Source organism: Parasteatoda tepidariorum, chromosome 5 (genome assembly GCF_982258835.1).
Source record: "Parasteatoda tepidariorum strain Cologne lab strain chromosome 5, Ptep-v5.0, whole genome shotgun sequence".
Taxonomy (NCBI): Eukaryota; Metazoa; Arthropoda; class Arachnida; order Araneae; family Theridiidae; genus Parasteatoda; species Parasteatoda tepidariorum.
The window spans coordinates 35,161,473-35,188,716 of NC_141759.1; the positions used below are offsets into that span (position 1 = coordinate 35,161,473).

Below are 27,244 nucleotides of genomic sequence, written 5' to 3' on the forward strand. Positions count from 1 at the left end.
AACTACTTCGTCATAAATTAACATATAAGAGCTTTAAAAATTTAAGAAATAAAAGATTAGATTGATTTACATGCACTTTCTATTTTGTAAAATAATTTAAGTATGATTCATACAGCCTAATGAATAAAAAAATTCTTACAATAAACATTAATAAAATTAGTTTAATCTTCAATATATATCTGCCAAGAAAGGAAATTCGAAACAAACTCAAAATTCATAAATACTTAAACAATAATAATTAAAAAAAAGATTTGACAAATCAGCCAATTTACTTGCATGCTTTAATTAAGAATAAATAATTTAAAACGATTTCATATAAATTCATATTCAAAATAAATATTGATTCAATTGGGTTAAAATCCATACTGTCACACTAACTGAGTATTTATATGCACAAATAAAAAAAATTTAAAACATTAATTAAAACAGCATCCATTTCAATTAACATAGCTAATTTCAAAACCAATTACCATAGCTGGAGAACTTTATTTTCAGAATTAACATCAGTTAAATTAATTTGAAATTACACCAATACATATAATGCTTCATCTGTATAAAATTAAAAATATCTATTCAAATCAGCCTATTAACTTGCAAGATTGAACAACTTTTTAATTAGTAATAAATAATTAAAAACAAAGTCTTATAGCAAAGTAAATAACTTTATAGAATAAAGAACACTGTAAATTTGTCCTGAAATATTCTTACTATTTACAGACTATGATTAAATTTCATAGTTTATTTATTTCATAAATTTTATATTATAATACAATATTAATATCACATTTTTTTAAGAAAATAGATAAATTAGATTTTTTTTACCAAGAAATTTGATTTGAAACATTTAAAATAAAATACAAAAACAAACATTACTGATTTTCCTAACTTATTATGTCAATAATTCAATTACATTAAAGTAAATATTTCTCTAATAGTTTTATAAGATATGTATTAAAATTTGTTTATCTGATTTATAATTTTCATTTAGCCTTTTTTCCTTTCCCCTAAAATTTCTTAACTGTTTTCATGCAATCAGAATACTTAGTGACATTTAATACTTCTTCAAAGTCACAAATTCTACTTTATATTGAAATATTTTACTGCAACAATGCATTTCAATAAAAAAATGCAATGCTGCTTATACAAATACCAAATATTAAAAAAAAGGCTGACAGTTTCAAAAATCAATTAAAGAAATAACTTTCCTGAAAATCAATTAATGAAAAAGTTTTCTGAAAATCACTTCAAGAAAAAAAGTTTTCAGCTACGCATCAGATCATCTCAACTGAAATATGGAACAAGAATCTTAATTTAGTTCTTACACAGCACTACATATTTTTAAAATACGATGCCACAATTATCTTCAAATCGCAGTGCCATTTTATGATGAACTGTAAAACAAATTTTTAAACTTTAGGAGAATGAAAAATCTAATTCCTAAGCAAACATTACATTTCTAACTGTTTCTATTTTCTTTAAATAGTCAGTCATTTTTAGATGTCTTTGATAAGAAATTAACTGAGTTATCTGTTATCATGCTTTGTACATAGTGCGCTCTATTATTTAAAATTCTTGTTCAGAAGACAGAAAAAAACTATATAAATCTGAGCAGCCTTAAGAAAAGAGCATTATCTTATATAGGCTCTGCAAACAGGAACAAAGTTCACTTTAATATTTTAGATAACAAATAGGTCGACATGTTTTGCTAGAAAATGATTAAATAAAATTACTTATTCCAAAAAAATCTGAGTTTCAATTTGATAGTATAAAAAGAAAAGATCACTTTCAAAAGAAAATTATTAATTATTGTATTATCTTTTACAATTTTAAATTAGTCACATTAAAACACTGTTTTGGATATAATTCATTTTATACCTGTATCTTGAGACTATGATAAAAATAGGCTACTATAAATACAGTCATTACAGAACATTTGGCAGCAATTTAATAAAAAGAATAGAATAGTTTGACATACTGCAATGGTTTATAACCGTGATACTTTATTTTCTGAAATTTTTACACAGAATTATTATTCCAAAACTTTTTTAAACTGAAATATAAGCCCAAAGGACAAAAAAAAAAATTCAAAACTACACAAAATATCACAAAAAAGCTCACTAATCACTTCAATATCAGACAACAGAATTCATTTTTTTAACATAATAATAAGATTAAATCAAAATAATACTAAATGATTGATATCAGGAAAAAACAACTTTAGTTTAACAGATAAAAAGGGGGAAAAACAGTGTGGACTATTCCAATGCAATGCTGTTCTTCTTTTACAACATTAGGATCACATCATTAGAAAAAGAGAAACATACAGTGGTGAGTTCTGCTTCACTAAGTAATGCTTTGCAGTAACGATGAGAAATATATAATTTATATGTATACAATATAAACACATTTTTCTTCAATAGGATATGGTTGTGGGAAAGCACAATCTGACTTACCAGACGAAAATAATAAAAATATGCTATATGGAAACAAAATAAATATATATCTTTTTATCGGCTATGACTGCTATAATGAATGACTAAGATGCAGTAGAGCTCTCGTGTTGACTCTTTAGCACATTGTAACAACCCTGACACACACGTACGGGTTTCAGTATTCGAAGCCTGTTGATTTCTGATTCAAAGCGGCTGCATCTGCAGTTTAAAAAATGATGTATCAATTACGGTATTCTATAGTATATAAAGATATTTATACACATTAACAAAATATGGGATATTATATTAGGGATTGATATGACTTTTTCTGAAATTTAGAAGGACAACTCAAATCTCTAGGCTGCAATACAATAGAAATTTGCCAGTAAAAAAAAAAATAAAAATAAAAAAAACACTTTCAGGAGGTTAAACAGATATTCTCTATCATTATTTATCAATAATTTTTTCAACCCTACAATGCATATTAAAAAATATAAGCATTAATTTCCACTTAATTTTTAATAGATCGATAACATCGACCGATAATAGATCAAGAAAGGATATTTTTTTCTAAGAGAATCTAAGGCATTTTTCTTAGTTGCTTTATGTTAATTCTGATATCATTAAAATAGAATAACAAGTAAAGAAAAATAAGCATTTTCGGTACCCTTTTTATGATTTTAATCACCTTTCTAAGGCCTCATGATATTTGGGTTATTGATATACAAAGCTTAAAAATGAAACTTTTGACTTCAAAGATGCACCACAAACTCAAGGCTCATTTAAAGGAACTGACAGAGAAAATAGAATAATTATACAATTCAATTATACAATACATAATCAATTTAAAGAAAAAGTCTGGTAATTTAGAATAATGCAATAGCAAAATTTAATCATAGATAAGCCATGAAAAAGGTTGTGGCCCACACTGGACTGTTGAATCAGGGATGATAATGAAATCGAAAATTAGATGAAAAATTTATGTATGTATAAAAATTTAGTTGAAGTTAATAAATTATGTGTCAAAGACCATTAAACCAAAAGTATTGTTTTTATAAAAATGGAGATCTGCCAAAAAGGAGTCACACTCTTTTTACTCACTAGATGGAGGCAGCAACGACAAGTGGATAATAATGGATCAACAGTGTCTATTAACTTCCTTCATACACTGTTTCTGAAAGCACTCTTTTGAACCTTTGAGAAGGAACATGGCATGCTCTCCATACACCTTTTCCAATGGTCAATTAATCTCACATTCTCCTACACCTTTGCTGTCAATAAGTGTGCAACATTATACTGCTTTTCTTTGTTCTGTGTCACTGTTTCTATTTCACATCACATTAAGAAACGAAAATGGCTGACAACTGCTCATTAACTAGTGCTTGCATGGCAACTATATTACCACTTAGTGAGTGAAAAGTGTTCAAATCTTTTTCATCACATAGGAAACTACATTTCAGTCTCTAAAATTCTAAATATCATAGTTTTAGGTTTCAAGGATTCTGACTTGTTACTTATTAACAGTACCTAATAAATATCTTTAAACTGTGATGGAATTTTCATCGCATTCGAAAATATTTTCCTGATGGTAGCATAAGTAATTTACTAAAATTTTAATAAATTAGCATTGAAGGAATTTTGCACACCACTTATTATGAATGGTAAGAAAAAAAATCGAAAAAAAATAAAATTATGATAAAAAAAATTGATCTAGATGTAAGTAGGTTAAAAATATTTATTTTAATAACTTTTTGTAGAAAAGGTTTCAGATGCTACTATTCTTTACCTGGAACAGAAGAGTTGTCCACAGTTGCGGCAGTGATGTCTTCGTTCAGAGAATGAAAACCTGACACCACATGCCGTACAGTTGTCACCTCCTTCGTCTCGCACCCAGTGGTCTGCAAGGCCACGTCCTGGCTTATCTGTCACACTCCAACTGAATACCCGACCCCTTGCATCACCCACATACACTGTCTTGTGATCTCTGAAAAAAAAAATACTCAATTCATTACTTTTAAATTAATTGCTCATTATTTGTTTCTAGTAAGAGTGAAATTGTGTACAAAATAACTTTATTGACATTTCATTTGGTTATCAATGAATTAAAAATGAAAATTAAAATATTAGGTGGCACATATCAGATATCAAATCCCCATAAACTAGATTTTTAGAAAATATGAGGAAATATTACACTTTAAGACTGATAAATGTTATTCATACTCTCCAACTAATACAGAGTTTCTGTAGTTTCAAAAAAATTTTTTTAATGGTAGAGAAGGTAATTTATGAATATTTTAATAAATTGAAATTGAAAGCATTTTGTTCAATATTACATACAAATAATTTAAACACATAAATAAAAAATCAGACTGAACATAGTTCAAAAGTTCTTATATAAAATGTATGAAAATTATTCCGTTTTAAAAGTTTCTACTTATATTCTTTACCACTAGAAAATTCATAATGCAATTTTCTCAAATTTTGGTGATTATGCAAATTTGTGGAAATAACTTCAATGTTCATTTTATAATCATATAATATTTTTTTTTTCATTTAATTAAGCATTCAGAGAAAAAATACAACTCAGATGAAAAATTTATATTACTATTTTAAAGATTAACAATAACAGAAACTATCCTTAAAAACATTCATGCAAAAAGCATGTAATTGTAACCCATTGGCAAATAAATTAGGGCATTTTTAATTAAAAAAAATCCATTATTTGGGAAGCTCAAAGCAAAATACATTGAATGTAATCATCAGTTAAATTACAGAATATGTAAATAAAAATATCTCACCTTGATACAGCAAGAGCTGTAATGGCAGCAGGTTCAGTGTTATCAGATCTGTCAAAAGCTGTATGCATTGTCAATTTGCTTCGGAAGACTAATTGGCAATGCCACTTGAAACCTGAAGAAGACAGTTAGTATTAAATTAATATTTACTGACACAGAGAAATAATTTATTATTCAAATTAGAACTTTTGAGATATTCTACTTAACATCCAAAACATCTAGTAAGCAAACTCCCATTTTGTGAATAGAAGTTCAGCTTGTCTAACGCTGTTAATAAAGATGTTTGCCTTTTAACGTACTTGGTTTTTAATTCGTAATACAGGTGCTATTATACTTAACAAATAATACAGCAATACTTTGTACAGAGTGACACAGTCATGTAGGAACCATACATTCCAGAGGTCACTCAATGTCAAATCCTCTAGAAAATTGGATATTACGTCCTTGAGAAATTCAAAGTATTGGAATCCCGCTAAGGAGCCCGCATAGAAAATTGCGCCAGTCAGTTTTTGAAAATTTAAGTTCTTTGTATTTAATAAATAAAATATAGCTAAAAGTTTTTTGTTTATACTTGGAATATTTCTCTTATTAACTCATTCCTAACCATATAATATTTTAAATACTACAATAAGTACACAGAGAATTTCAAATTTAAAAAAGAAATTAACACTTATGGATTAAAATATAACAATTAAGTACTTAAAAATAGAACAAATTTAGAAATTAAATTAGTAAACTACCATCTTTAAGAACTTTCTTCTTCTTTTTCACTCTGACAGCAGAGCCATTATTATCTAAGGCATCGTTATCAGATATCATCACAAACGAGTCAGTGAGTGAGGTATCCGACTTGCTCAGGCGCATTTTACTGCTCGCAGAATCCACCATCTCTTCACTGCTCTGATTGGTCACTTCTGGACCAACAGTGCTGCAGCGTTGGACATTGCTAGGATGTTCAGGTGGATACTCAAAATGCTCAGAGTGGACTAATTTTTTAGTTTTGGCCACTTCTTTTGAGTCCTGTTCTATTTCTTTACTGTGGAAATGAGAAACAGTCTTGGAATGCTGAATTTGGGTTGGAATGAGAGAGTCTTTTGGAACTTCGTTAGAATTCACAGGACTTTTTAGGTTCTCTTCTTCTCCGAGATCTTCGAAATCTTCATCTGCAAAAGGATTTGATAAGCATATTTATAATTTTATGGTTACATAGCTTGGAAGAAAAATGAAGCACAAGTAGTTTCTTGGGGGAAAAAGCTAAATACAAGTATAAAAAGGATTTAGATTCATATTTAGATCCAGAGAAAATTTCAATAATCATAATTTTTTCTAAAAATTTATTTTTAAAATAAAAATCTGCAAACCTTGTTTTCTATTTTATTTGCACGTGAAATTTCAACGAAGGTATCAAAATCACAGAATATGAAAATAAGACAAGTGGTCCAGAATGACAGGTTTTATCATACAAGCGCATTAAGCAAAAGATTAAATGAGGCCCTTCATCAAATGAAAAATTTCTCACTTCTAAGGGCCACTAATGCATAAATAAAATATAAAAATAAAAGAATAGTATAAAATCTAAAGATGAAAAAAAAAGAAAGAAATGATAAGGTGTTTAGTTTTAGGAATGAAATTCAAAAAATGAAAAGAAAAAAAACTCATTTCTACAGTTTAAGCAAAATCTAGGACATTCCTAGTGGCACCACAGAAAAAAAACAGATTTAAAAAGTCCCACAAAGCCTAGTTTCAGCTCAACTAAATCATTAATAATAAAATAATGCATTTTTCTCCCATTTGATGTTTTACAAGACATCAATAACAAATTTATATGGCTAGAAGTACTTTATAAAATAACAAAACGGCACACAAGTTTCAAAGTATACAGTTAACTGAAATATAATATAAAGGAGCTTTCACTAGTTAAATGGCTCAATTATAAATATATCAAACACAGAATGTAAAGAATGCACAGATTACAATTATGATCACTACAAGGTGGCATGATGGGAACATACTTAAAATATATTCCCATTTCAGATTTGTTACATAAAAGTTTTAAAATGTGGATATGTTATGCAAATCGCCAACTTCTACAGCATGTAGGAAAACTCATCTGAGCCCATGTAGATCACCTACTTCTATATGGTCTATAAGGAAAAACTTATATGGGCCATGCAGGTTTTGCTCTGTAAATTTCCATGTAGGTATATAAACAGAATGTAAAAAATAAAATTGTATTTCATAAAATGTAGATTAAAATTTAATTGTGTAAATTCAAATTATTAATAGACGTTTGAAAATTCTGATAAAATTTTTTATAAAGCATTTTAATTTTCAAAAATAGCATTTTAAGATAACATTACGGTGAACTCATGAGAAAATATATAAAACAAATTATGGTGTAGAAAAAATACCCTGATAAATATACAAAGCAACTATATTAAGAATATATTTTTAGTATCGATGACATTACCATCCTTTTCTTCCTCAGACAAAGAGCTACCAGATGCACTCTTGGTAAAGCGATTTTTGTGGTCAGTTGCACACAATGTGCTTCTTTGTATCAGTTCTCCAATGTCCTTGGATCCAGCCAAGCTCATTCTTCGAACTATTTCAGCAGCCTTTGTTTCCACTTCGGTTTCTGCTTCTTTGGAATCAGTTTGGTCCTCTTTTTTATCAGTGGAAACGGTTTTACTCTCTTCTTCCACGCTAAGGCAAGTATCTTCTGGAATTTGAACGTAATCAGCAGACCACATCTAAAAATAAAATAAATATAAGTCAAGCAGTTTTAGAGATGAATCATAAAATGTTATTTAAATAACATAAAAAAAGCAATTTTTATAAATTAATGCAAAATTTTTAAAAAAAATCACGACATGGAAAATAATTTTTCATTGGAGGGAGATTTTTTTTTTAAACCATAGATAACTAAACTCTGTTTCTCTGTAACTACTAATTATTCAACTCAACTAGAATAAAAAAAACATTCTATTTTTCTACTTCTTACATTTATGTCAAACAAAGTAGCGTAGCTCAAATGAATTACTTTAAATTTTTCATTAAAACGCAGATATGCAATAAAATTTTTGTCATAGCTAAAATTTTTTAAAAAAATGTTTCAAAAATGTAATTATTTATCACATAAAACTTAAAATCAAAAATCATTCAATGAAAAACTAATGTAATGGTTTAAAATCTTATTGACATCACACTGTCAACCCCATGTTAAAATCACAAATATACTAAAAGTTACTTTTCAGATAAATGTATTTAAATATACACTATACTATATACCAAATAAATGCATGTACTATTTGGAACTACTAAGGTGTGGTGCTCATGACACGTACCATATATTTTTAAAAAAATATACATATACATATCACATGAACAATCTTTATTTTATTTTGAACTGCTAAACCAAAATGGTGAATTTAATTTTTCATTTTTTCATACAATTGCTATACTTTATAGGGAAAAATAACTTACTGTTTACATAAAATAAAATGAACAGACTGATTAAATTGCCCATTTAGTACATTTTTAATTTTACTAGTTATAAAGAAAGCAATTATTATTATTAGGAATATGCATAAAAATACTGGCCCTGAAATGTATGTAGACTTTTTTTTCATTCCGAAAATTCTTAATTCAAAAACATACTATTATAAATACTCAAAATTTTGGGCTAATTACCACACTAAGGTCAATTGTAAGAAAACAGATCATCGATTTAATTTTCAAATTCTTTAAATAAAATGGTTTTGAATAGAAATTTTTTTTTTCAAACAAAAGTTTTTGGCATACTGACTTGACAGTTTAGAAATACTGCAAATTTCTTACTATAGCGAACTTTGTAATCAGAACCTTAAATTACATTCAAATCATTTTTCATGTAACAAAGTGACTGTTTTCCTATAAAGAATAATTCAGAAGTCTGTGCTTTAGCCCATTTTTTGACAGTTACCTTTTTGATTCTCAACATTGAGAAAATATGCAACTTCAGAATTATTTGGAACATTAAAAGGGGCTGTAAGAATAAAGGCAAATAACTATTGACTGCTTCATATTCAACAGACAAAAGATATTTTAAGAATTGTTATAATGCACAACAACAAAGGCCACGAAAGTGACGCTGCTTCCAAAATATGAAAACGCATTACAATCATTCAAAACCATTGAAAGGAGGAAAATATGCCCAAAACTATTTTGAGATCACTCTTAAAATGTAAAAATTTTAATTAAAATTTAAAATCGCCAAACACAAAGCAATGTAGTTTTTCAAGTAAAATAAAACTAAGCGTGTTTAAGTACATTATTTTTTAAATTGATGAAATGACTTTACTTTCAAGCATCTTACTGATAAAATTTAATGATTTTAATAAATTTATGTATTAAATAAAAAGTCATTTATATGCTTTTGAACATATCACACTCTAAAAAGTTTGTGATTACTTATTTTAATAGCTGCAAATCTCTATACACTAATGAAATTTTCTCCATAACAAATTTTTCAATTGAAATTAACTGGTTTTGTTTGAGAGCAACTACACTGTATGTAGTTTACTTTTCAGGTTCCTGATTGGCACAGAAAGTTTATGCCTAAGAACTAGTGGCACAGTTATAATTTGATATGTTGGCTTAAGGCCAACAAAGGGTATAATCGCTGATATTATACCCTGAAAGGTTTAATTATCACCACATGGGACTATTCAGCTGTTCATCTAGATAATTCTACGCTAATAACTGAAAAACTAAACTCAGTGGAGCAACAGCCCATAGACAGCCAAGGCCTACTATGCCCATCCCAGTTTTCTTGAACTTGGGCTCTGGGATGCAAGAGCAGATGTTCCGGTTGGGTGGTCAACCGTACGGAAAACTCCCAGTGTTTAGTCCTCAAGCATGCTTAGTTCTCATTTTATCGACCCACTGAAGGGATGAAAGACTGAGTTAACCTTGCCCTGCTCAAGGAATGAACCAAGGACCTGTGGCATGAGAGTGCAAAGCACTACCACTCAGCAGATGTTCTGGTTGGGTGGTTAACCGAAATGGAAACTCCCAGTGTTTAGTCCTCAAGCATGGTTCTCATTTTATCGACCCACTGAAGGGATGAAAGGCTGAGTTAACCTTGCCCAGCCCAAGGATCGAACAGAGGACCTGTGGCATTAGAGTGCGAAGCACTACCACTCAGTCAGCAGACGTCGCTAATAACTAATATAAATTTGAAATAAAAGAGTTATAAAAACAAGCATACGAACCCTGACCACTCCATCACTGGATCCAGTCATGATAACATTTTGGTTATCCCATTCATTCAAGTATGAGAAAGCTACACATAGAATTTGCTGCGTCCTGTCCGCTCTACCAGTTGCAGTGTTAACAGAAGCTATTTCATCTCCATTGATTGACCAGAGAAATAAGTGAGTCCCAGCACATGTTGCTATGTCACCCTGCAACAACAGCATCACATATACACAAAAATCAGGAAAAAATTACTTTATTAAACAAATCAGATTTAGGTATTCTTGCAGGGGCATTAAATCATCTTTTTTTCACTTCTGTAATCGAAGGAACCGAGTTGCTTAAATTGCTTAAAAAATAAATACCTCTAATCAAAAACTTTGACCTTTTATTACAGAAAATTTTTTCATTGAAAAGTAGTTATCACGTCACATTCTGACATGAGATGCTAGAACATCAACATATAATTTGTATTCCTTTTGGAAAAGATACTAACAAAAAGAGGTATTCGGAAATGTAATAATATTTTTTATAACTTAGAAACAATTTGTACTTTGTAATTTAGAATTGATGCTTAGTAAGAAAAGAAATTTAAGCTTATAATCTTCAAAACACATATACTTGCACACTTCACAATGTATTTAACATGCATTGAAGTTTCCAGATTTGAAACTAAAAAATTCTTCTATTTGAGATTTAAATTTCAAAACTTACTATAGTTGTCTCGTTTTTTTGGTGAAAAATAAAAGATCTGTGTAGAGAATAATATGTTTGTGTGTATTGAGCTGCTATATAGTGGAAATATTAGAAACACGAAAATTACCTATCTTGAAAGAATAATGAACAGACTGATGAAAAAATGTCAGATTTAGAAAAAAATGTGATTTATGGCAAGAATGCTCCAAGTGCTGCTATTGAAATATGTACTACCTCCTTAAAAACTCCTATATATGTACCTTTTACACCTCCTGATTGATTAAAACCGAATTGAAGATACAATTGTGATATCGCCTAAAAAAGTGTGGAATTTCAAATTCTTTAAATGGGCATAAAGATAATTTTTTGTGGGACACAGCAAATGAGGATGACTTAGAGTTTGTATGATGGGATGATACTGCTAACATTACTGCCTGCAACACAGATGGTATTTTGGAATCTTTAAATGTGTAATTTTAAAGTATGATTTATAAGTTTTCATTCTGATACATCTTTGAAAAATTCTTGTATAAATTATCTAAACTTTTCCTAATCTGAATTTTTTAGAGCATAGCTAAAAGTATTATTTCTAAAAGAAAAAACTTTATATTTAAAGAAAAATCTATGACAGAATAATGCAAAAATAATTGTGGATAACATATTAAAAATAGTTTTTGTAAGAAGTAAATTGATACAGAGTTACTCATGCCAATCTCACTGTTTATACTGCATTGATATTTCCTGATCGACAAATGTCTGTCGACTCCCTGTTTTTCGGAACATTTTAGGAGTTTGGAAAGGAGACTTATACACCAATATATACAGTAATGAGGAATACTAACCGTAACTTCATTTATTGCAATGGCAGCAACAGGAGCAGGATGACCGAGCAACTGGCGTACAAAAACAAGTCGGCTAAGGTCCCACAATATGCACGTTCTATCGCGAGAGCCACTGACAATTAAGTTATACGCACGGGACGCAGCCAGACATGTGATTGGCTCAGTGTGACCATATAGATTCTTCTTAATGGTCAGTTTCTTTTTGTCATAGTGCCATACAGTAACCATCTGAGAAAGAGAGAACAGAAACAGTTTTAACAAAGGTATAGAACAGAGGCTTGAAGAAACTAAACAAAAATACAGGTAGCAAAACAATACAAAATGTATTCATAAATATAATGTTGAGATAAAAATTATATACACACAGAGAGCTAGATAACTACAACAAATTTGTATTGTTCCTTATCAGACATGTAAAGTAACATTTCATAAAACATATTGAAGTAACTAACGAAAAATTTAAATAAAAGTCTTATATTATACCTAGCCTCATTTTATATTATACCCAGACTATTATAAGTTAATATTGTAAAGATATCAAAATTTAGTCTTTGTAATTAGCTAAAAAAAAATACTTTGTTTATAAAAAAAACTTTGATCAATTTGCAAATATAAATTTAAATGCTTTAATAAGGTAGTAATAGTAGTTCTTTATTTATGTCACACTAGAGCTGCACAATAGGCTATTGGTGACAGTCTAGGAAACATATCTGAGGATGATCCGAAGACAGGCCATCACAATTTTTATCCTTTGCAGAGGGGATGGGTCCTCTGAATTTGTTAGCCTGATGACTTACATGTGAAGGTGAGTAAGGTGCGTTAAAAAAGAGAATTGAGAATAAAAAATTGATTTGATCATACTCATAACTCACCACAAAAAAAAAATCTTTGCTTTTCAATCAAACTAAAAAACTTTCCTTGATAACAGTCATTTAAGATTCAGTATTGATAAAATAAAAACTATTTACAAGAAATATGTTGTTTGTTTAGATTGTTAAACAAAACAAAATTTCAATAATTTTTACGACTGGATAAAATTAAGTACAATGAAAAATATTTCATATTTTAGACATTTAAAGCCAATAAAATTTTTCTTGTTTCTTTAAGAAATTGAAGATTAGAATTCAAGATTCAATTTTGAAAATATTAGTTTTTTCAACAAATTAAAAACTTCACACAGTTATGGTCTTTATAGTAAATTAATTAGGTAAGCTGTTGCTGATGTAAAAAGCGTATACATTTATAATAAGTTTAACATTTTAGATAACTATATTAATGGATATGCTGATTCTCACCCTGTTAATATTCTAACACAGTTTTCAAATGACTTTGAGAAAGTAAAAGACAAATGCCCAATTATAGATGTGAGGATAATAATTGGATACTTCAATGCTTACATTTTAGAGATGAAAATGAGCTAAGTTATACTGGAAGACATAGCTTGCACTTACAACCTGTGTCAAAATCAGACTCTCAGGAACTATTTGACACATTTGGTTCAAATTTTGTATTCTGTCATGCAAAATTACATACTTTAAAATGTAAAAAAATTTATACCTTACAATTCAAATCCTCTATTATTATATAAAATTATAAAAAGTAATAAATATTTACTAATATTTATTTTTTGTATGGAATTATCTTTGAATAAATGAGTTCTATAATTGTGTGCCAAATTTTTTACATTTGCTTCATAATCTCTCGAGATATAGCAGAACACATAAAAAATAAAATTAACATTAAGGGGTCCTAACTTCGTAACCGCTCTTCAGACCAAACTAACCGGACCATATTTCCCAAATTGCGGCTACCCCCTAGATAACCTCCTTGAACCACTGAAATTGAGTCCTAGAACACAAAGATCTAATTGTTAGTTCAAAAGCTATTCAGGGTGGTCCTTTTTTTTTTTTTGCATACTGTACAAAAGGAACATGTACAAATCTTAATTTTGTTTAGAATTAACTTAATTTTAGGAATTAATTTTGTTTCGAATTGCCAAAAAAAAATATATTTCATGTTACAGTTCAAACCATTCCAATGAAATACTGCTTTTGACATTGAAGTTTGGATTGGTGTATTGAAAAATTAGCTCAAAGATTTTGTAAACAACTTATTGATGGTGGTTGGCAACTTTTCCTCACTAGCACACATAGTTCTTTTTCATAGATTATACAACAAAAGAAAAAACACAAAGCACTAACTAGAAATCAAATAAGAAGGGTAACATACTGAATTGGTCCCAGCAGTTATGATGATTTTGTCATTAGGGGCAGCACAGCACAAAATCTCCCCAGAAGGGGTATCTTCCCAAACAAAGAGAGCTCTTTCCATTTCATAAGGTCCAATACGGATGCTGTGATCTGCAAAACCCCAGGCTACATATCTGGAATAGAGTGGTGGAACTAACACTTTATGCTGTTCCACAGCCATTAGGGTTTTTTCATGAAACACTATATGTCCAACTGGTCCTTTTACATCTGCAAAATAAAACAAATAATGAGACTAAACAACACTGAAGCATCCAATTTTAAAGTTACAATTTTTATATAAAAATAATATTCCTTTATATGATATTTCTGCTTTTATAGAAGATTCATGAAACAAAAAAACAGCAAGTTAACTCTTTGACATAGATAGAACACAGGTGACACTTTTATACATTTTTTCTGACACTCTATAATTACAAGTAAAAATATATTTTCGTATTACTTCATTATCAAAAACAGCTAATGGCTAATAAAAAAAATTGGTTTCTGAAAAGGAATTATATTATCGAATTATATTTGTACTTAAATATAAAATCCAAAATAAGTAGTCAGAATATTTTTTCATTCATGTTCAAAAATGTATCAATAATTGAGTTAGTAAATTAAAGAAATTTCAATCCATCATCAAAATCATGAATTATTGTTTCTTTCAGATCTAAATAACTGCAAATTAAAAAAATTACTTTTTGGAAGTGAATTGTGTTTGGAAGATTCTACCTTTAATGCAGAAAAAGACACTACTGTTCCATGCTGTATATCATAAACATAAATTAAAATAAAATGCTAAATATAATATTTTTCACTCATTTTCACCAAAATAATACAAAATAATGAAAAAAATATGTTTAATAAAAATTCTGTAGTAACAGTATTGTTAGCATATATACTGTCTGTGGCAAGAGCTTCAATGAAAACTTAAAACGTAATTTGCACAAAAACCTAAACTTTAGACCAAGAATTCTGAAGCTGTTTTAAAATATTCTCTTTTTATAATGCTAATCATAGGAACATTTGGATTTATCTAATTTAGAAAACAAAATAAATTAGCCATGCAGTTATTGTGGAAATAGCTTTTCAGCTGTTCAGCATCAGGGTCTGCCCAGGATAAACTTACTACTGTTTAGCGGTACCTTCACAAATTCAACTTAATGAAAAATGGTAGTTTCACAAAATACTTATAAAAGCAAGTTCTAAGATTCCCCCCCCCCTTGCTTCGTAAAATTTTGGACAATGATTTTTATGAATTTTTGGATACAATTTTAAGCCCAAAATTTTACACTAGCAAAATATTTTTTGAACATATGGGAAATATATATACATAGAAATTTACTAGTCATAAATGATTTTTATATGTAGTGACAAATTTTGAAAATATTTTCTTATTTTACCAAATGTTGTGTTGAATTTTTAATATAATTTTCAATTTTAATAAATTATGTCTAAATTTTCACAAAATAGGTACCTCTTAAAAAAACCTAGACAGACCTCTGTGTAGTGTTGCTACAACTCTCTTTCCTTTTTATGACTATCAGTGAGCCTATTTCTGCCCAAACTGTCTGACTGTTTTAGATAGCCTCTCTGTAAATGAATTAAGCAGTTTTGGTCTGCCAATTTTTGTGTAAGGGTTGAAAACCTGTGAAGAGGGACAGGAGAGAGGTGAGGAAGAGAGGGGAGAGGACTGGACTAGCGGCTAGAAGAAGAGGAAAAAGATTTTTGGTAGAAAATTCTGAAGAATAAAGATACATCTACCCTGAAAGAATGGCTGCAACAGGACTGAACAATTAAGATAAATCCAGCGAATAATATCCTGCCACTTACAAATAGTTCATCAGCTCCTCAACATTTTTAAGCACATGTGCAAGATAAGTGACTTTAGATTTTATTTACTCCAGCAGTGATTCCCTTTTCTTAAAGATTCTTCAAATCTGTTTGTCACATGTTGATATAATATAATTTGTATAGTATAATTTAATATAGTATATAGTAATATAGAATAATTTGTAATGATCTTATTTTATCATGCCACATGGTCAAATTTATTCTCATGAGTAAATCTTGATAATTGAGTTGATCATCATTAAAATTGCTTAAGTTAATTCTATCCCTTGTGATCATTATTTCTGGACAGATATTTTTTTATACTTTATTTGTATGTGTTGGTGATGATTTGGGATAGGCCTTAGTTGTAAAAATGCATTAGTACTAAATTGTAACAATTGTCCCACTATACTTTACCCAAATTGTCACCACATGTATTTTGGTGCCGTGACCAGGATAATAGGTCTGGCAATTATTTGTGTTAAATATAATTTCCAAGTTTGTAGATTAATATATTTAAATATTATTTTCACATTCATTTGGCTATTGAGGGAATAAGTTTATTATAAATTTTTTTGGACCATGTGGTAAATATTTGTTAAACCTAATTCAGTGCACACATATACTTAACACATATATAATTTAACAGTCTCATTAGTTAGGTCTATTATCTATTTTTAAGCAAAAAAAAAATATGGCTGAAGGTTTGAAATCCCCATTTTTGTTGTCTTTGATCCCCACCTTAAATGATCAAAATTATAATGATTTTTTTGAATCCTTGGAAACCACAGCAAAATTAGCTGAATGGACAAAGGAACAACTATTGGTTATAACAAAATTAAAAATGGAAGGAGCTGTTCGGAAGCTTTATAACAATTCATTGGAAGGGAAAGTTACGGATTACGAATCTCTGAAAAAGGGAATTAAAGGCTATTTTACGCCTACTACATCTTTCGCTCAAAACTTTGCTGCATTTTCTACAGCTGAGCAGAACACAAGTGAAACAGCTAGGGATTTTGCCATGCGGATTGAGGGATTAGCAAAATTGGCAAATTTGCCTATAGATTTTAAGGAGAAAGTAAAAATGTCGCAATATATTAACGGCTTAAAACCAGCTTTAAAAGCCCAAGTTATTCTTTTAAATCCCCTATCGTTTGATGAAGCTATTGAAATTTCAAATAGGGTAGAAAACTCATTACAAACTTTAAGTTCAAACGTAAATGCTCTTAACACCCCTCCAGTACATAAAACTAATGATATGCCAAATGACTACGTTAATGTTTTAACACTCCTAACTAAGCAGATAAGTGAGATGCAAATTCAAATCAATGAGTTAGCTGCTGCCAATATTAATAAAGTTCAGAAAATAACTTGTAATTACTGTCAAATTGTTGGACACAAAGAAAATGAGTGCAGAAAGAAGAAAAGAGCTAATTTTAAAAATCGCCCTAATCATAATAGATATCAGCAACCCACTCAATTTGCTATTAATCAGCAGCATCCATTTGTAGTACCCCGGCAGAACTCACGGAGTTCATTCAATAACCAACAGCAATTTGAGGTACCATTTCAAACCACTCAGGTACAATATAATAAGGATTTTGCAAATGACCAACAAAGTTATCACCAAACTCAACAATCTCCTTTGTACACCACCACACATAGAACCGAAGCAAATAATCAGGGTGGCACTCGACCCAAAGAATTTCACCCAAACTACTAGAGGGGAGAAAAGGTAATGGATCAATTTTTTCAGTAAATCCCCAACCTGATCCAGACGATAACCTCATCTGTAATCTAAATCAAAACTTTCTACCTATAATACAAATTAATGTTAATAATATAACCTGCAGAGCCCTTGTTGATTCAGGTGCAACTGTAAATGTTATTTCCCCTAATATATTTCAGCAATTGAAGGAATTTAAGGTAAAAGATTACAATTCTAGCTTGACTGCTGTAACAGGTGTAGGTATAAGTACTAGTTCAGTTATTGATACTGAAATATCTATTAGTGAGGAGACATTCCTAACAGAACTTATTGTTTCTAACCAACCACTATCGTCAACATTTGATTTGATATTAGGATTAAAGTTTTTAAAAGAATTTAATTTCATTATTGATTGTTCAAAATGTGTAATATATAATCATTCGATTTAAATAAAATGGTTGGATAGTGTTAATAGTGAGGTTATAGAGAGGGATAAAATGGTATCAGTTAAGGCTAGTAATAGTTTAAACAGTATAAATAATTCAAATATATGTAAAACACAAAATTTCGGTATCCTAAATAGAAAACTAAAGTTGCCTCCGCACTCAGTGAGTAATGTACACATAAAAATTTCTAATTCAAGTAAATTTGCTAAGGGAGATATCGTATATGTGCAACCAAATGAAAATAATATGCAAAATGATTATTTTGTTGCCCATGCTGTGACTGAAGTGTTGGATGATTCAGCATGTCTGATTCAAATTTTTAACCCAACGGAGGATATTATTACTTTAAATAAAAGTTCGAAAACTTGCAGGATCAAGGGTGTGACGGTTGATGAAGTAGAACGCTCACAGAATTCAGCAATAAATACCATTACTGACAATAATGAGGATTTTCTTAAAAATTTTAATTTAGTACATTTAGATGAAAATCAACAAAAAAGAGTATCTGATCTTTTACTGGAATATAAAACTGTCTTTGCTAATGAGATAAGTGAGTTAGGGTCTTGCTCTTTGGTTGAACACCACATTATATTAACTGATGATATCCCCGTTCGGCAAAAACCTTATCGTGTCCCCTATCACTTGAAGGCTGAAATGAGGAATCAGCTTAACAAATTGTTGGATGCTGGAATTATTCAGCCTTCAACATCCAGTTATGCCGCTCCTGTACTCCTTGTGAAAAAGGCAGATGGTTCATATCGATTAGTTGCTGATTTGAGAAAACTAAATGCAAAAACTTTACCTGATAATTTTCCAATTCCAAATTTAATGGAAATGATAGACCTGCTATCTGGATCAAAATTCTTTTCCTCTTTGGATTTAACTTCAGGTTTTCATCAAATGAAAATGTATCCTGCTCATGCACATTTAACGGGTATAGCAACCGAATATGGAAATTTTGAATATGTACGTATGCCATTCGGCCTAAAGAATGCAAGCTCTAGTTTTCAGCGGTTAATGTCATTTGTACTAGCTGGCTTGACTGATTTATCTATTGGTTGCTATATTGATGATGTAATAATTGCAAGTCGTACCTTTGAAGAACACATTGAAAAACTTGGTATTGTGTTTAAGCGTCTTAGAGAGGCAAACCTAAAGCTTAAGCCCAAGAAGTGTTCTTTACTTAAGGATGAGGTAACGTATCTTGGACATAGAGTTATAGAGGGTAAAGTGATGCCTGATCCTAAAAATATTGATACCATTAAAAGGGCCCTTCCCCCCCGTAATAAGCAAGAGGTGCGAGGTTTTATTGGTTTAACTGGGTTCTATCGGAGGTTCATACCGAATTATTCTAAACTAGCTCTACCCCTTACTAATGCTACCAAGGAAAAAGTCCCTTTTGTTTGGACTGAGCTCGAACAAAATGCTTTTGAAAGGCTGCGTAATTGTTTAACTTCACAACCTTGCCTGATTTTACCAGATTTTAACAAACCATTTGCTTTATGCACTGATGCAAGTAAACATTCCTTGGGGGCTGTACTTGTTCAAGAAGATGAAACTGGATTTCAGCACCCCGTTAGTTTTGCATCTAGAAAGTTAAAAGCCAACGAATTAAACTACTCAGTATTTGAAAAGGAAGCTCTAGCTATAGTTTTTGGTGTTCAACACTTTAGGCAATATTTAATTGGGAAAGAGTTCACAATTTATTGTGATCAAAAGAGTTTATCGTACGTGTTAAATTTAAAGGATCATAACTCAAGAATTGCACGATGGGTCATGACTTTGCAATCTTACTCTTATAGGATTATTCATAAGCCAGGAAAATTGAACCTTATGGCCGATTATTTATCAAGGTTAAAAACAAGTGAAACAATAAATTATATACATGAACAAAGCAATAATATAAATGCCTTTCAATTACTCAACTTCTCAAGAGACAATTTGAGAGTTGAGCAAGAGTATGACCCTCAATGCAAGAGAATTGTTAGGAAACTTAAAAACAACGCCCAGTTTTCTCCGTCTTCTCCGAAATTTTTTCTTGAGAATGGTTTATTACTCTGCTCTGGTACAAATAATTTGAATCAGAGACTCGTTGTTCCAAAAACTCTGATTCAACTTGTATTAGAACAATGTCATGATAACAACACAGTGGCTCACCCAGGTTTATCTAGGACTCTTCATAGAGTCAGAGAAAATTTTTTTTGGTATAATATGTATAAAAATGTAAAAAATTATGTTGCTTCCTGTACTTCATGCATTGCACGAAAAGGCTTTAGACCATCAAACAAGGCACCTTTACAAAAGATTCCTACTGCTAGTAGGCCTTTCCAGAAGTGTAGCATAGATGCGGTTGGTCCTTTAGTGACTTCGAGGAATGGAAATAAGTGGTTAATTGTTATTACAGACTATTTCTCTCGATATCCCGAGGCATATCCTGTTCCTGATATACAAAGTTCTACTGTTGCTAAAGTACTAATTGATTTTATCTCCCGCCATGGACTCATGGAAGTTTTTTATTCTGATAGAGGAACAAATTTCATTTCTGAGGCAATGCAGCAAGTGTATGATGCACTTGGTATTCATAAACAGCACACAGTCAGCTATAATCCACAAGGAAATGGTGTAGTTGAACGGTTGAACAAAACACTCATTGATTCACTGAGCCATCTGGTTAGCATAAACCAAACGGATTGGTGTGAACGTGTTCCTTTGGCTCTAATGGCCTTTCGCACGGCTTTCCATCGCACTATAAAACAAACTCCAGCCTTTATTGTATATGGTCGTGACTTAGTTATGCCATATGACTTAATTTTTTCAACAAGATTTAAAACCTATAATGATAATCCCACCTATATCGAAGAATTAATTCCCAGATTACAACAAACTTTCATTTTGGTAAAAGAAAACTTAGAAAAGGCTGCTGATAATCAAGTGTCTTCAACTGGCATATCTAGACAAATTAAAGACATACAAATAGGTGATATAGTCTATCTTCATATACCAAAAATTAAAGTACATACATCAAAAAAGCTTTCTAAAATGAACCATGGGCCCTATAGGGTGACAAAAAAATATTCTCCTGTTATTTTTGAGATAACTTTAATAGCGAACCCCTCAAAGATGAACATGGCTCATATTAATAGATTAATAAAGGTTCCAATGCGAGAGATTTTTCCTTCATTTGCCGCTATCACACCAGAAGAATCTAAGGCCCATGAAACTATTAAAAGAAAATGTGAGGATGAGCTATCTAATGATGATAGAGAGTTATTTCCTGCTTTATTAAAGCCCTTTAAAGTTAATGACTTATTATGTTTCGAAAATAATGCGCCATTGTCAGGTGAGGTTACTGTGGAAAGGGACAACTCTTTTGATTTTTTTCGAGACACTTCTGTCTCTCCTGTTTCTTTCCTCAATAGCTCTTCTTCCGATTCTTCTGATATTTCAAGAGAATCAACACCAAATCAAAGGTATAATCTACGTCCTAGGGACGCACATGGATTTGTGAAATAAATATATGTGTGCATATGGATATAGATTTATTATTTGCTCTTATTTTTCTTGTTAATTTTGTGTTTATGTATGTACATATTTATTATGTTCTCTAACTAATCAAGACAATGAAACATTTATGCTTTTGTAATGTTATCCTCTACAAGCTGATGTGATTTTGTATGACAAACAGTGATGTAATTTTGTGTGACATTAGTGACAAACAGTGACCGATCTAGACGATGAAACATTTATGCTTTTGTAATGTTATCGTGACAAACAGTGACCGATCTCAAAGTGACCTACAATTGAACATAAGCACTAACTTTTTTCAAAAAAAAAATTAATAAATTAATTTTTTTTTTCTCCAGAAGGGATGATATATGTAGTGTTGCTACAACTCTCTTTCCTTTTTATGACTATCAGTGAGCCTATTTCTGCCCAAACTGTCTGACTGTTTTAGATAGCCTCTCTGTAAATGAATTAAGCAGTTTTGGTCTGCCAATTTTTGTGTAAGGGTTGAAAACCTGTGAAGAGGGACAGGAGAGAGGTGATGAAGAGAGGGGAGAGGACTGGACTAGCGGCTAGAAGAAGAGGAAAAAGATTTTTGGTAGAAAATTCTGAAGAATAAAGATACATCTACCCTGAAAGAATGGCTGCAACAGGACTGAACAATTAAGATAAATCCAGCGAATAATATCCTGCCACTTACAAATAGTTCATCAGCTCCTCAACATTTTTAAGCACATGTGCAAGATAAGTGACTTTAGATTTTATTTACTCCAGCAGTGATTCCCTTTTCTTAAAGATTCTTCAAATCTGTTTGTCACATGTTGATATAATATAATTTGTATAGTATAATTTAATATAGTATATAGTAATATAGAATAATTTGTAATGATCTTATTTTATCATGCCACATGGTCAAATTTATTCTCATGAGTAAATCTTGATAATTGAGTTGATCATCATTAAAATTGCTTAAGTTAATTCTATCCCTTGTGATCATTATTTCTGGACAGATATTTTTTTATACTTTATTTGTATGTGTTGGTGATGATTTGGGATAGGCCTTAGTTGTAAAAATGCATTAGTACTAAATTGTAACAATTGTCCCACTATACTTTACCCAAATTGTCACCACATCTGTGCATGTAATATTGACCGTATCTTACCATATTATTTTTTATGAAGATATCTATGAATAAGCTAATATAAATAAAATATTCACCCTATTTAGTGATCATGTAGTTGATCTAGGACATTACAGATTATCATTAATTTTAATGTATGTGGTCTGCATTTGGTTTTTGTAATGTATCTAGTGGTCCTTAGCTATGAAAAGGTTTAGAAATATTGATATACACTATCAATGTGAATATTACAGCGATAAATGGCAAATAACGTTTTGCATATCAATAATTCAAAACCCTTTCGTTAAGCAATTGAAAAAAACAAGACTAATAAATACATTGCTAAAAGTAGAACTTGTTGATTCTTAAACTCACCTTTGACAGCATGTTTAGAAGGTTCTAAATTGTCAAGATTGTGGAAAAATAATTTGTCTAAGCTGTAGCTTAAACCTGGCATTATGGGGCCTGGATCAATGATACTAGTTCGATTGGTAATTTTCTTTGAGGGATGAGGTTTTTTAAATAGCTGAAAAGAAAAAGAATTTTTATTCAATACAGAATAAAAGCAAGAATTATTCTAAAAAATTTCAATAACTCTTTTAATCTGATTGTCACATATATTCAACAGCATGAACTGCTCTCCTTTCCCGGTCAACACACTGACGGGTCAGAAAAATTTCTCTTTCACCCCAGGCCGTCAACCGTTTGTGACAGTGTTCTGAAATGTGTTCAAAAATATAATTTTTGGCACAAATGGTATGTCCATAGGATTTGAGATACATGTAGGTTTGACCTTTTACTCGAAATGAGAGACATGACTCACATGCACATGCTTTTTGATCAGACAAACAAGAGGGGAAGGGAATGTTTCCAAATCCCATACTTCAAGATGGCATTTTAAAATGAGCATGAGGTATTTGTTTTTAGTAAGAGGGAGAGTTTTATTTCTTAAAAGCATGTGGAGTATTTCGGTCACATATTTCTGTTTTTACCCTTACCATGAAGCTTCAGTATATGTGTAAAAATGTATTTCAACAAGAAAAAACTTGAAGTATGTTAATAAAAAATATTTTTTCATTAATCCACTTTACAGTCCTTTACTAAAGAATATGTTCATATTTTGACGATTTCAAGCATTTAGGTTTAGCGTCAAAGAATCCTCTGCCCTTGAACAGGCGGTCGTGAAAGAGACTCTCAGCCTCAGCGATTAGAGAAGTTTTACAACTTCCATCGCGAAAGGGTTAAGCCAAGAGAGTTTTATTCCCTTATTACATTGAGCATTTGTGAAAGTTTGAATAGAAATTTCTTTTCAATACACAAAATTTTCATTGAATTACATTGGACAAAACAGGTTTTTCAGCAGGAAAATAATGGACAAAAAGATATCTTTTGGAATCACAATCTCACATTTGAAGCACATTGTTGAGCTCCCATTGACTAGGAGCTCAACACTCATGCAGTAATTGTCATGTTTATTAATTTATTTCAATTCATTGCAAATTACTGATTTATTGAATGTGAAAAAAAATTAAAATGAGAAAACATAAACTAGAAACACCAAATGAATTATTTTAAGATGATTAGTTAAAACTAAATTTAACTCATTTAAAATTAAATTAGAGAAGTTTTTGGGACTTTTTAGTTATTTTCTTTTGCTAAAATGTTCTACCAATTCCTAACAACACACTGAAATAGGACAAACATAGGCAGATATTGTTTCATGTAAGTCTGTAAGCTCATCTTCAATTGAAGACAAAGCTATACTATTCACCATATAGTACCTATACTATGAAAAATTTTAAAAAGAATATAAGACCGAAATAAGAAAAACTTGTCAAATAACCGACAAAGGGAAGACTTAACAGCTAATTTATTTCTAATCATTGTTATGCACCATAAGCTTTGCAACATTATAAAGTGAACAAAAAAGTGGCCAATACAAACCGAAGGTCAATAGGAATAATCAACTTTGGAAAGACAAATATATTATATGTAAAAAAGAGCATCAAAGTAAACATTTATATAGGGTGTGTATCCAAATCTCTCAACAAAAATTAAGCACTTTTTAAGCACTATATATACATTAACAAAATGGAAAATAATTTTCAAAGACTTAACATGATCATGATAAAATAACTAGTTTCAGAAAAAAAAACTTTTCTTGATTACATTAGCCACCATAAAAAGATCGAAATATTTTTTGGTTTGATTTCAGAGGGTGGAAAATGAATCCTGGAATTGAGAATATGTTGCAAAGCTCAGCAGAGTTGCACATGAGAATGCAAGAATATCCTCGATCCTAGCTCAGTAGTCCCTCCCATATAACAAACATATTTTATCAAACATATTTTATTTAACGTGATTGGCGCTATCATACTCACAGACCGACTGCACGATGAAATGGATTGTGGTTCAATGAATTGTGAAAATGCTGATTAAAACAATGTGAAAACCTCATTTTTCAATCATGCGCAGAAAAAATAGACATGGTAAAGAAGAAAAAAATCTCATTTTCGAAAAGGGAGAATTAAGCACTTTTTAAAAACACCCCATAAAAAAAAGTCCTTTATAAATGAAAATCAGAAATAAGCACCCTTAAGCACTTTTTAAAAACGCTGCGCACCATGTTATATATAAAAATCAGTAGATTGGTCAAGATTTACAAAACTTCTTTAAATGTTATATTTTTAGAAATTACAATTTACCTGCTTTGGTATCTGGCCAAAATTGTTAATAAAACCAATGGTAGCATTTTTCTTAAGAGGATCATCAATGCTATAAATATCAACATTCCCTTCATAGAACAGATGGTGGAAAACATTCACAGCTTCAACAGCTGCAGTCCCTTGTTGCTTGTATCCAAATATTAAATCAATCCATTCATGAAGATGAGTACTTACAAAATCACATTCTAAGGCCTGAAACACATCAAAAATATAAGGGTAATTTTTAAGTTATTTTTATGTAAAACAAATAAATTGTTAACATATCTACAGCAAAAATGTATAGGGAAAAAAAAACTAAGTTAAAAAGATATTCAATATAAATAGTGATTCCAAAAAAATTAGCCAAAACTAAATAGCAAAAGTTGCCAAATAAATAATATTATGAAAGTTATAATTTTTTTTCAATTAGAAAAATTTTAAGAATTGTGTACTTAAGTTACTTTTCACAATTTTTGCATAAATTTTAAGTAGCTTGGCAACAGAAGGGTTAAACTACAAAACAGTAATAATACAACAAAAACAGGTAAAGTTTTTGCATCAATTGTAAACAAGAGATCAAGTCAATAACTATAATAATCATTTATTCTGTTTCAATTCATTATTTAATAAGAAATTCAATATTAACTTCAAATTTGAAAAATCCTTTATAAAACTTTAAGCTGTTATGCCTGGAACACTCAGAGAATCAAATTATAAGTAGAACAGACTTATAAAAAAGAAAGATAAAATAAGGATTATAATTTCAAAAAGATTATAAATATAGACATAGCAGTATTGATGTTCAATAATAATATTAATTGCAACATTTTGCTGATGAAATGTGCAAATAGTTTGAAATTCTAGTCAATATTTTTACATTTGTTTACATCTCGAATCTGTTTTTTTACAACTCTTTTGGTTGAAGAGTGAGAGAAGAAAGATGTCAAATACAACATCATACAGAGTAATAAAATAAAGTTTGCAAATCTTTTAAGTTTGATCTAAAGTCTCTTTATCAGCTAGCTCCACGTAAATTGGAATGGGATGTGAATGCGTTAGTCAGTCATACTTCAATTGCTAACAGTCAGTCATACTTCAATCGCTAGAAGTATGAGTGATTAACGTATTCACATTCCATTCGAATTGTTAACACTTGCATTTCCTTATCACATGTTGCTATACTGATTGATCATCATGGTAAGTTTCATAAGTTGATGTTCTTCATGCATTCTCAATAATAATTGTGCTTATCATAAAAAATATGTTAACTATTTTTAGTGTAGGTCATGTGTTTATTAGTTCATGTTAAGTTACATTCAGTTTTCAATAAATGAAGTTTTGCAATCTTGCTCAAGGTCGGAGTGTGTTATTCTTTTCAAACATGTGGGTTTTTTTTAACTTTTGTTAAAATTGAGTGGCAAACTGAGGGTATTTCACATCCTAGATTAATTAAATAATGGATTGAATGCAGATTTTATATGGCATGGGAGAAATGATGGACTAGATTATGACTGACTTAAGTGACATTATTTAAGAAAGTTAATCAACTAAGAGAAAAAGATAGAGAATGATTTCTTGATCTTGGAGATGCCTATCTAAAGAATATTTAAGTAATATTTACACACACAAAAAAAAGGGATGTTTTCATTGAAATTCTGATTTAAATTACTAT

At 30.2% G+C, this 27,244-nt stretch overlaps 1 protein-coding gene across 2 annotated transcripts in view; it reads right to left on the minus strand.

The window, feature by feature from the left end:
- Positions 1-1,716: 1,716 nt before the first annotated feature.
- The window catches only part of bchs (WD repeat and FYVE domain containing 3 bchs), a 105,813-nt gene continuing 80,285 nt past the window's right edge, over positions 1,717-27,244 (minus strand). For both annotated transcript variants that reach the window (XM_043047239.3, XM_043047238.3), the window contains exons 60-69: positions 25,573-25,785; positions 23,243-23,393; positions 14,233-14,480; positions 12,004-12,231; positions 10,483-10,674; positions 7,698-7,980; positions 5,968-6,390; positions 5,231-5,342; positions 4,219-4,416; positions 1,717-2,651 (exon numbers count right to left, since the gene is read on the minus strand). In XM_043047239.3, coding sequence (XP_042903173.2) covers positions 2,537-2,651; positions 4,219-4,416; positions 5,231-5,342; positions 5,968-6,390; positions 7,698-7,980; positions 10,483-10,674; positions 12,004-12,231; positions 14,233-14,480; positions 23,243-23,393; positions 25,573-25,785 — 2,163 coding nt within the window. In that variant the 3' untranslated portion in view covers positions 1,717-2,536. The remainder of the gene's footprint in view (positions 2,652-4,218; positions 4,417-5,230; positions 5,343-5,967; positions 6,391-7,697; positions 7,981-10,482; positions 10,675-12,003; positions 12,232-14,232; positions 14,481-23,242; positions 23,394-25,572; positions 25,786-27,244) is intronic.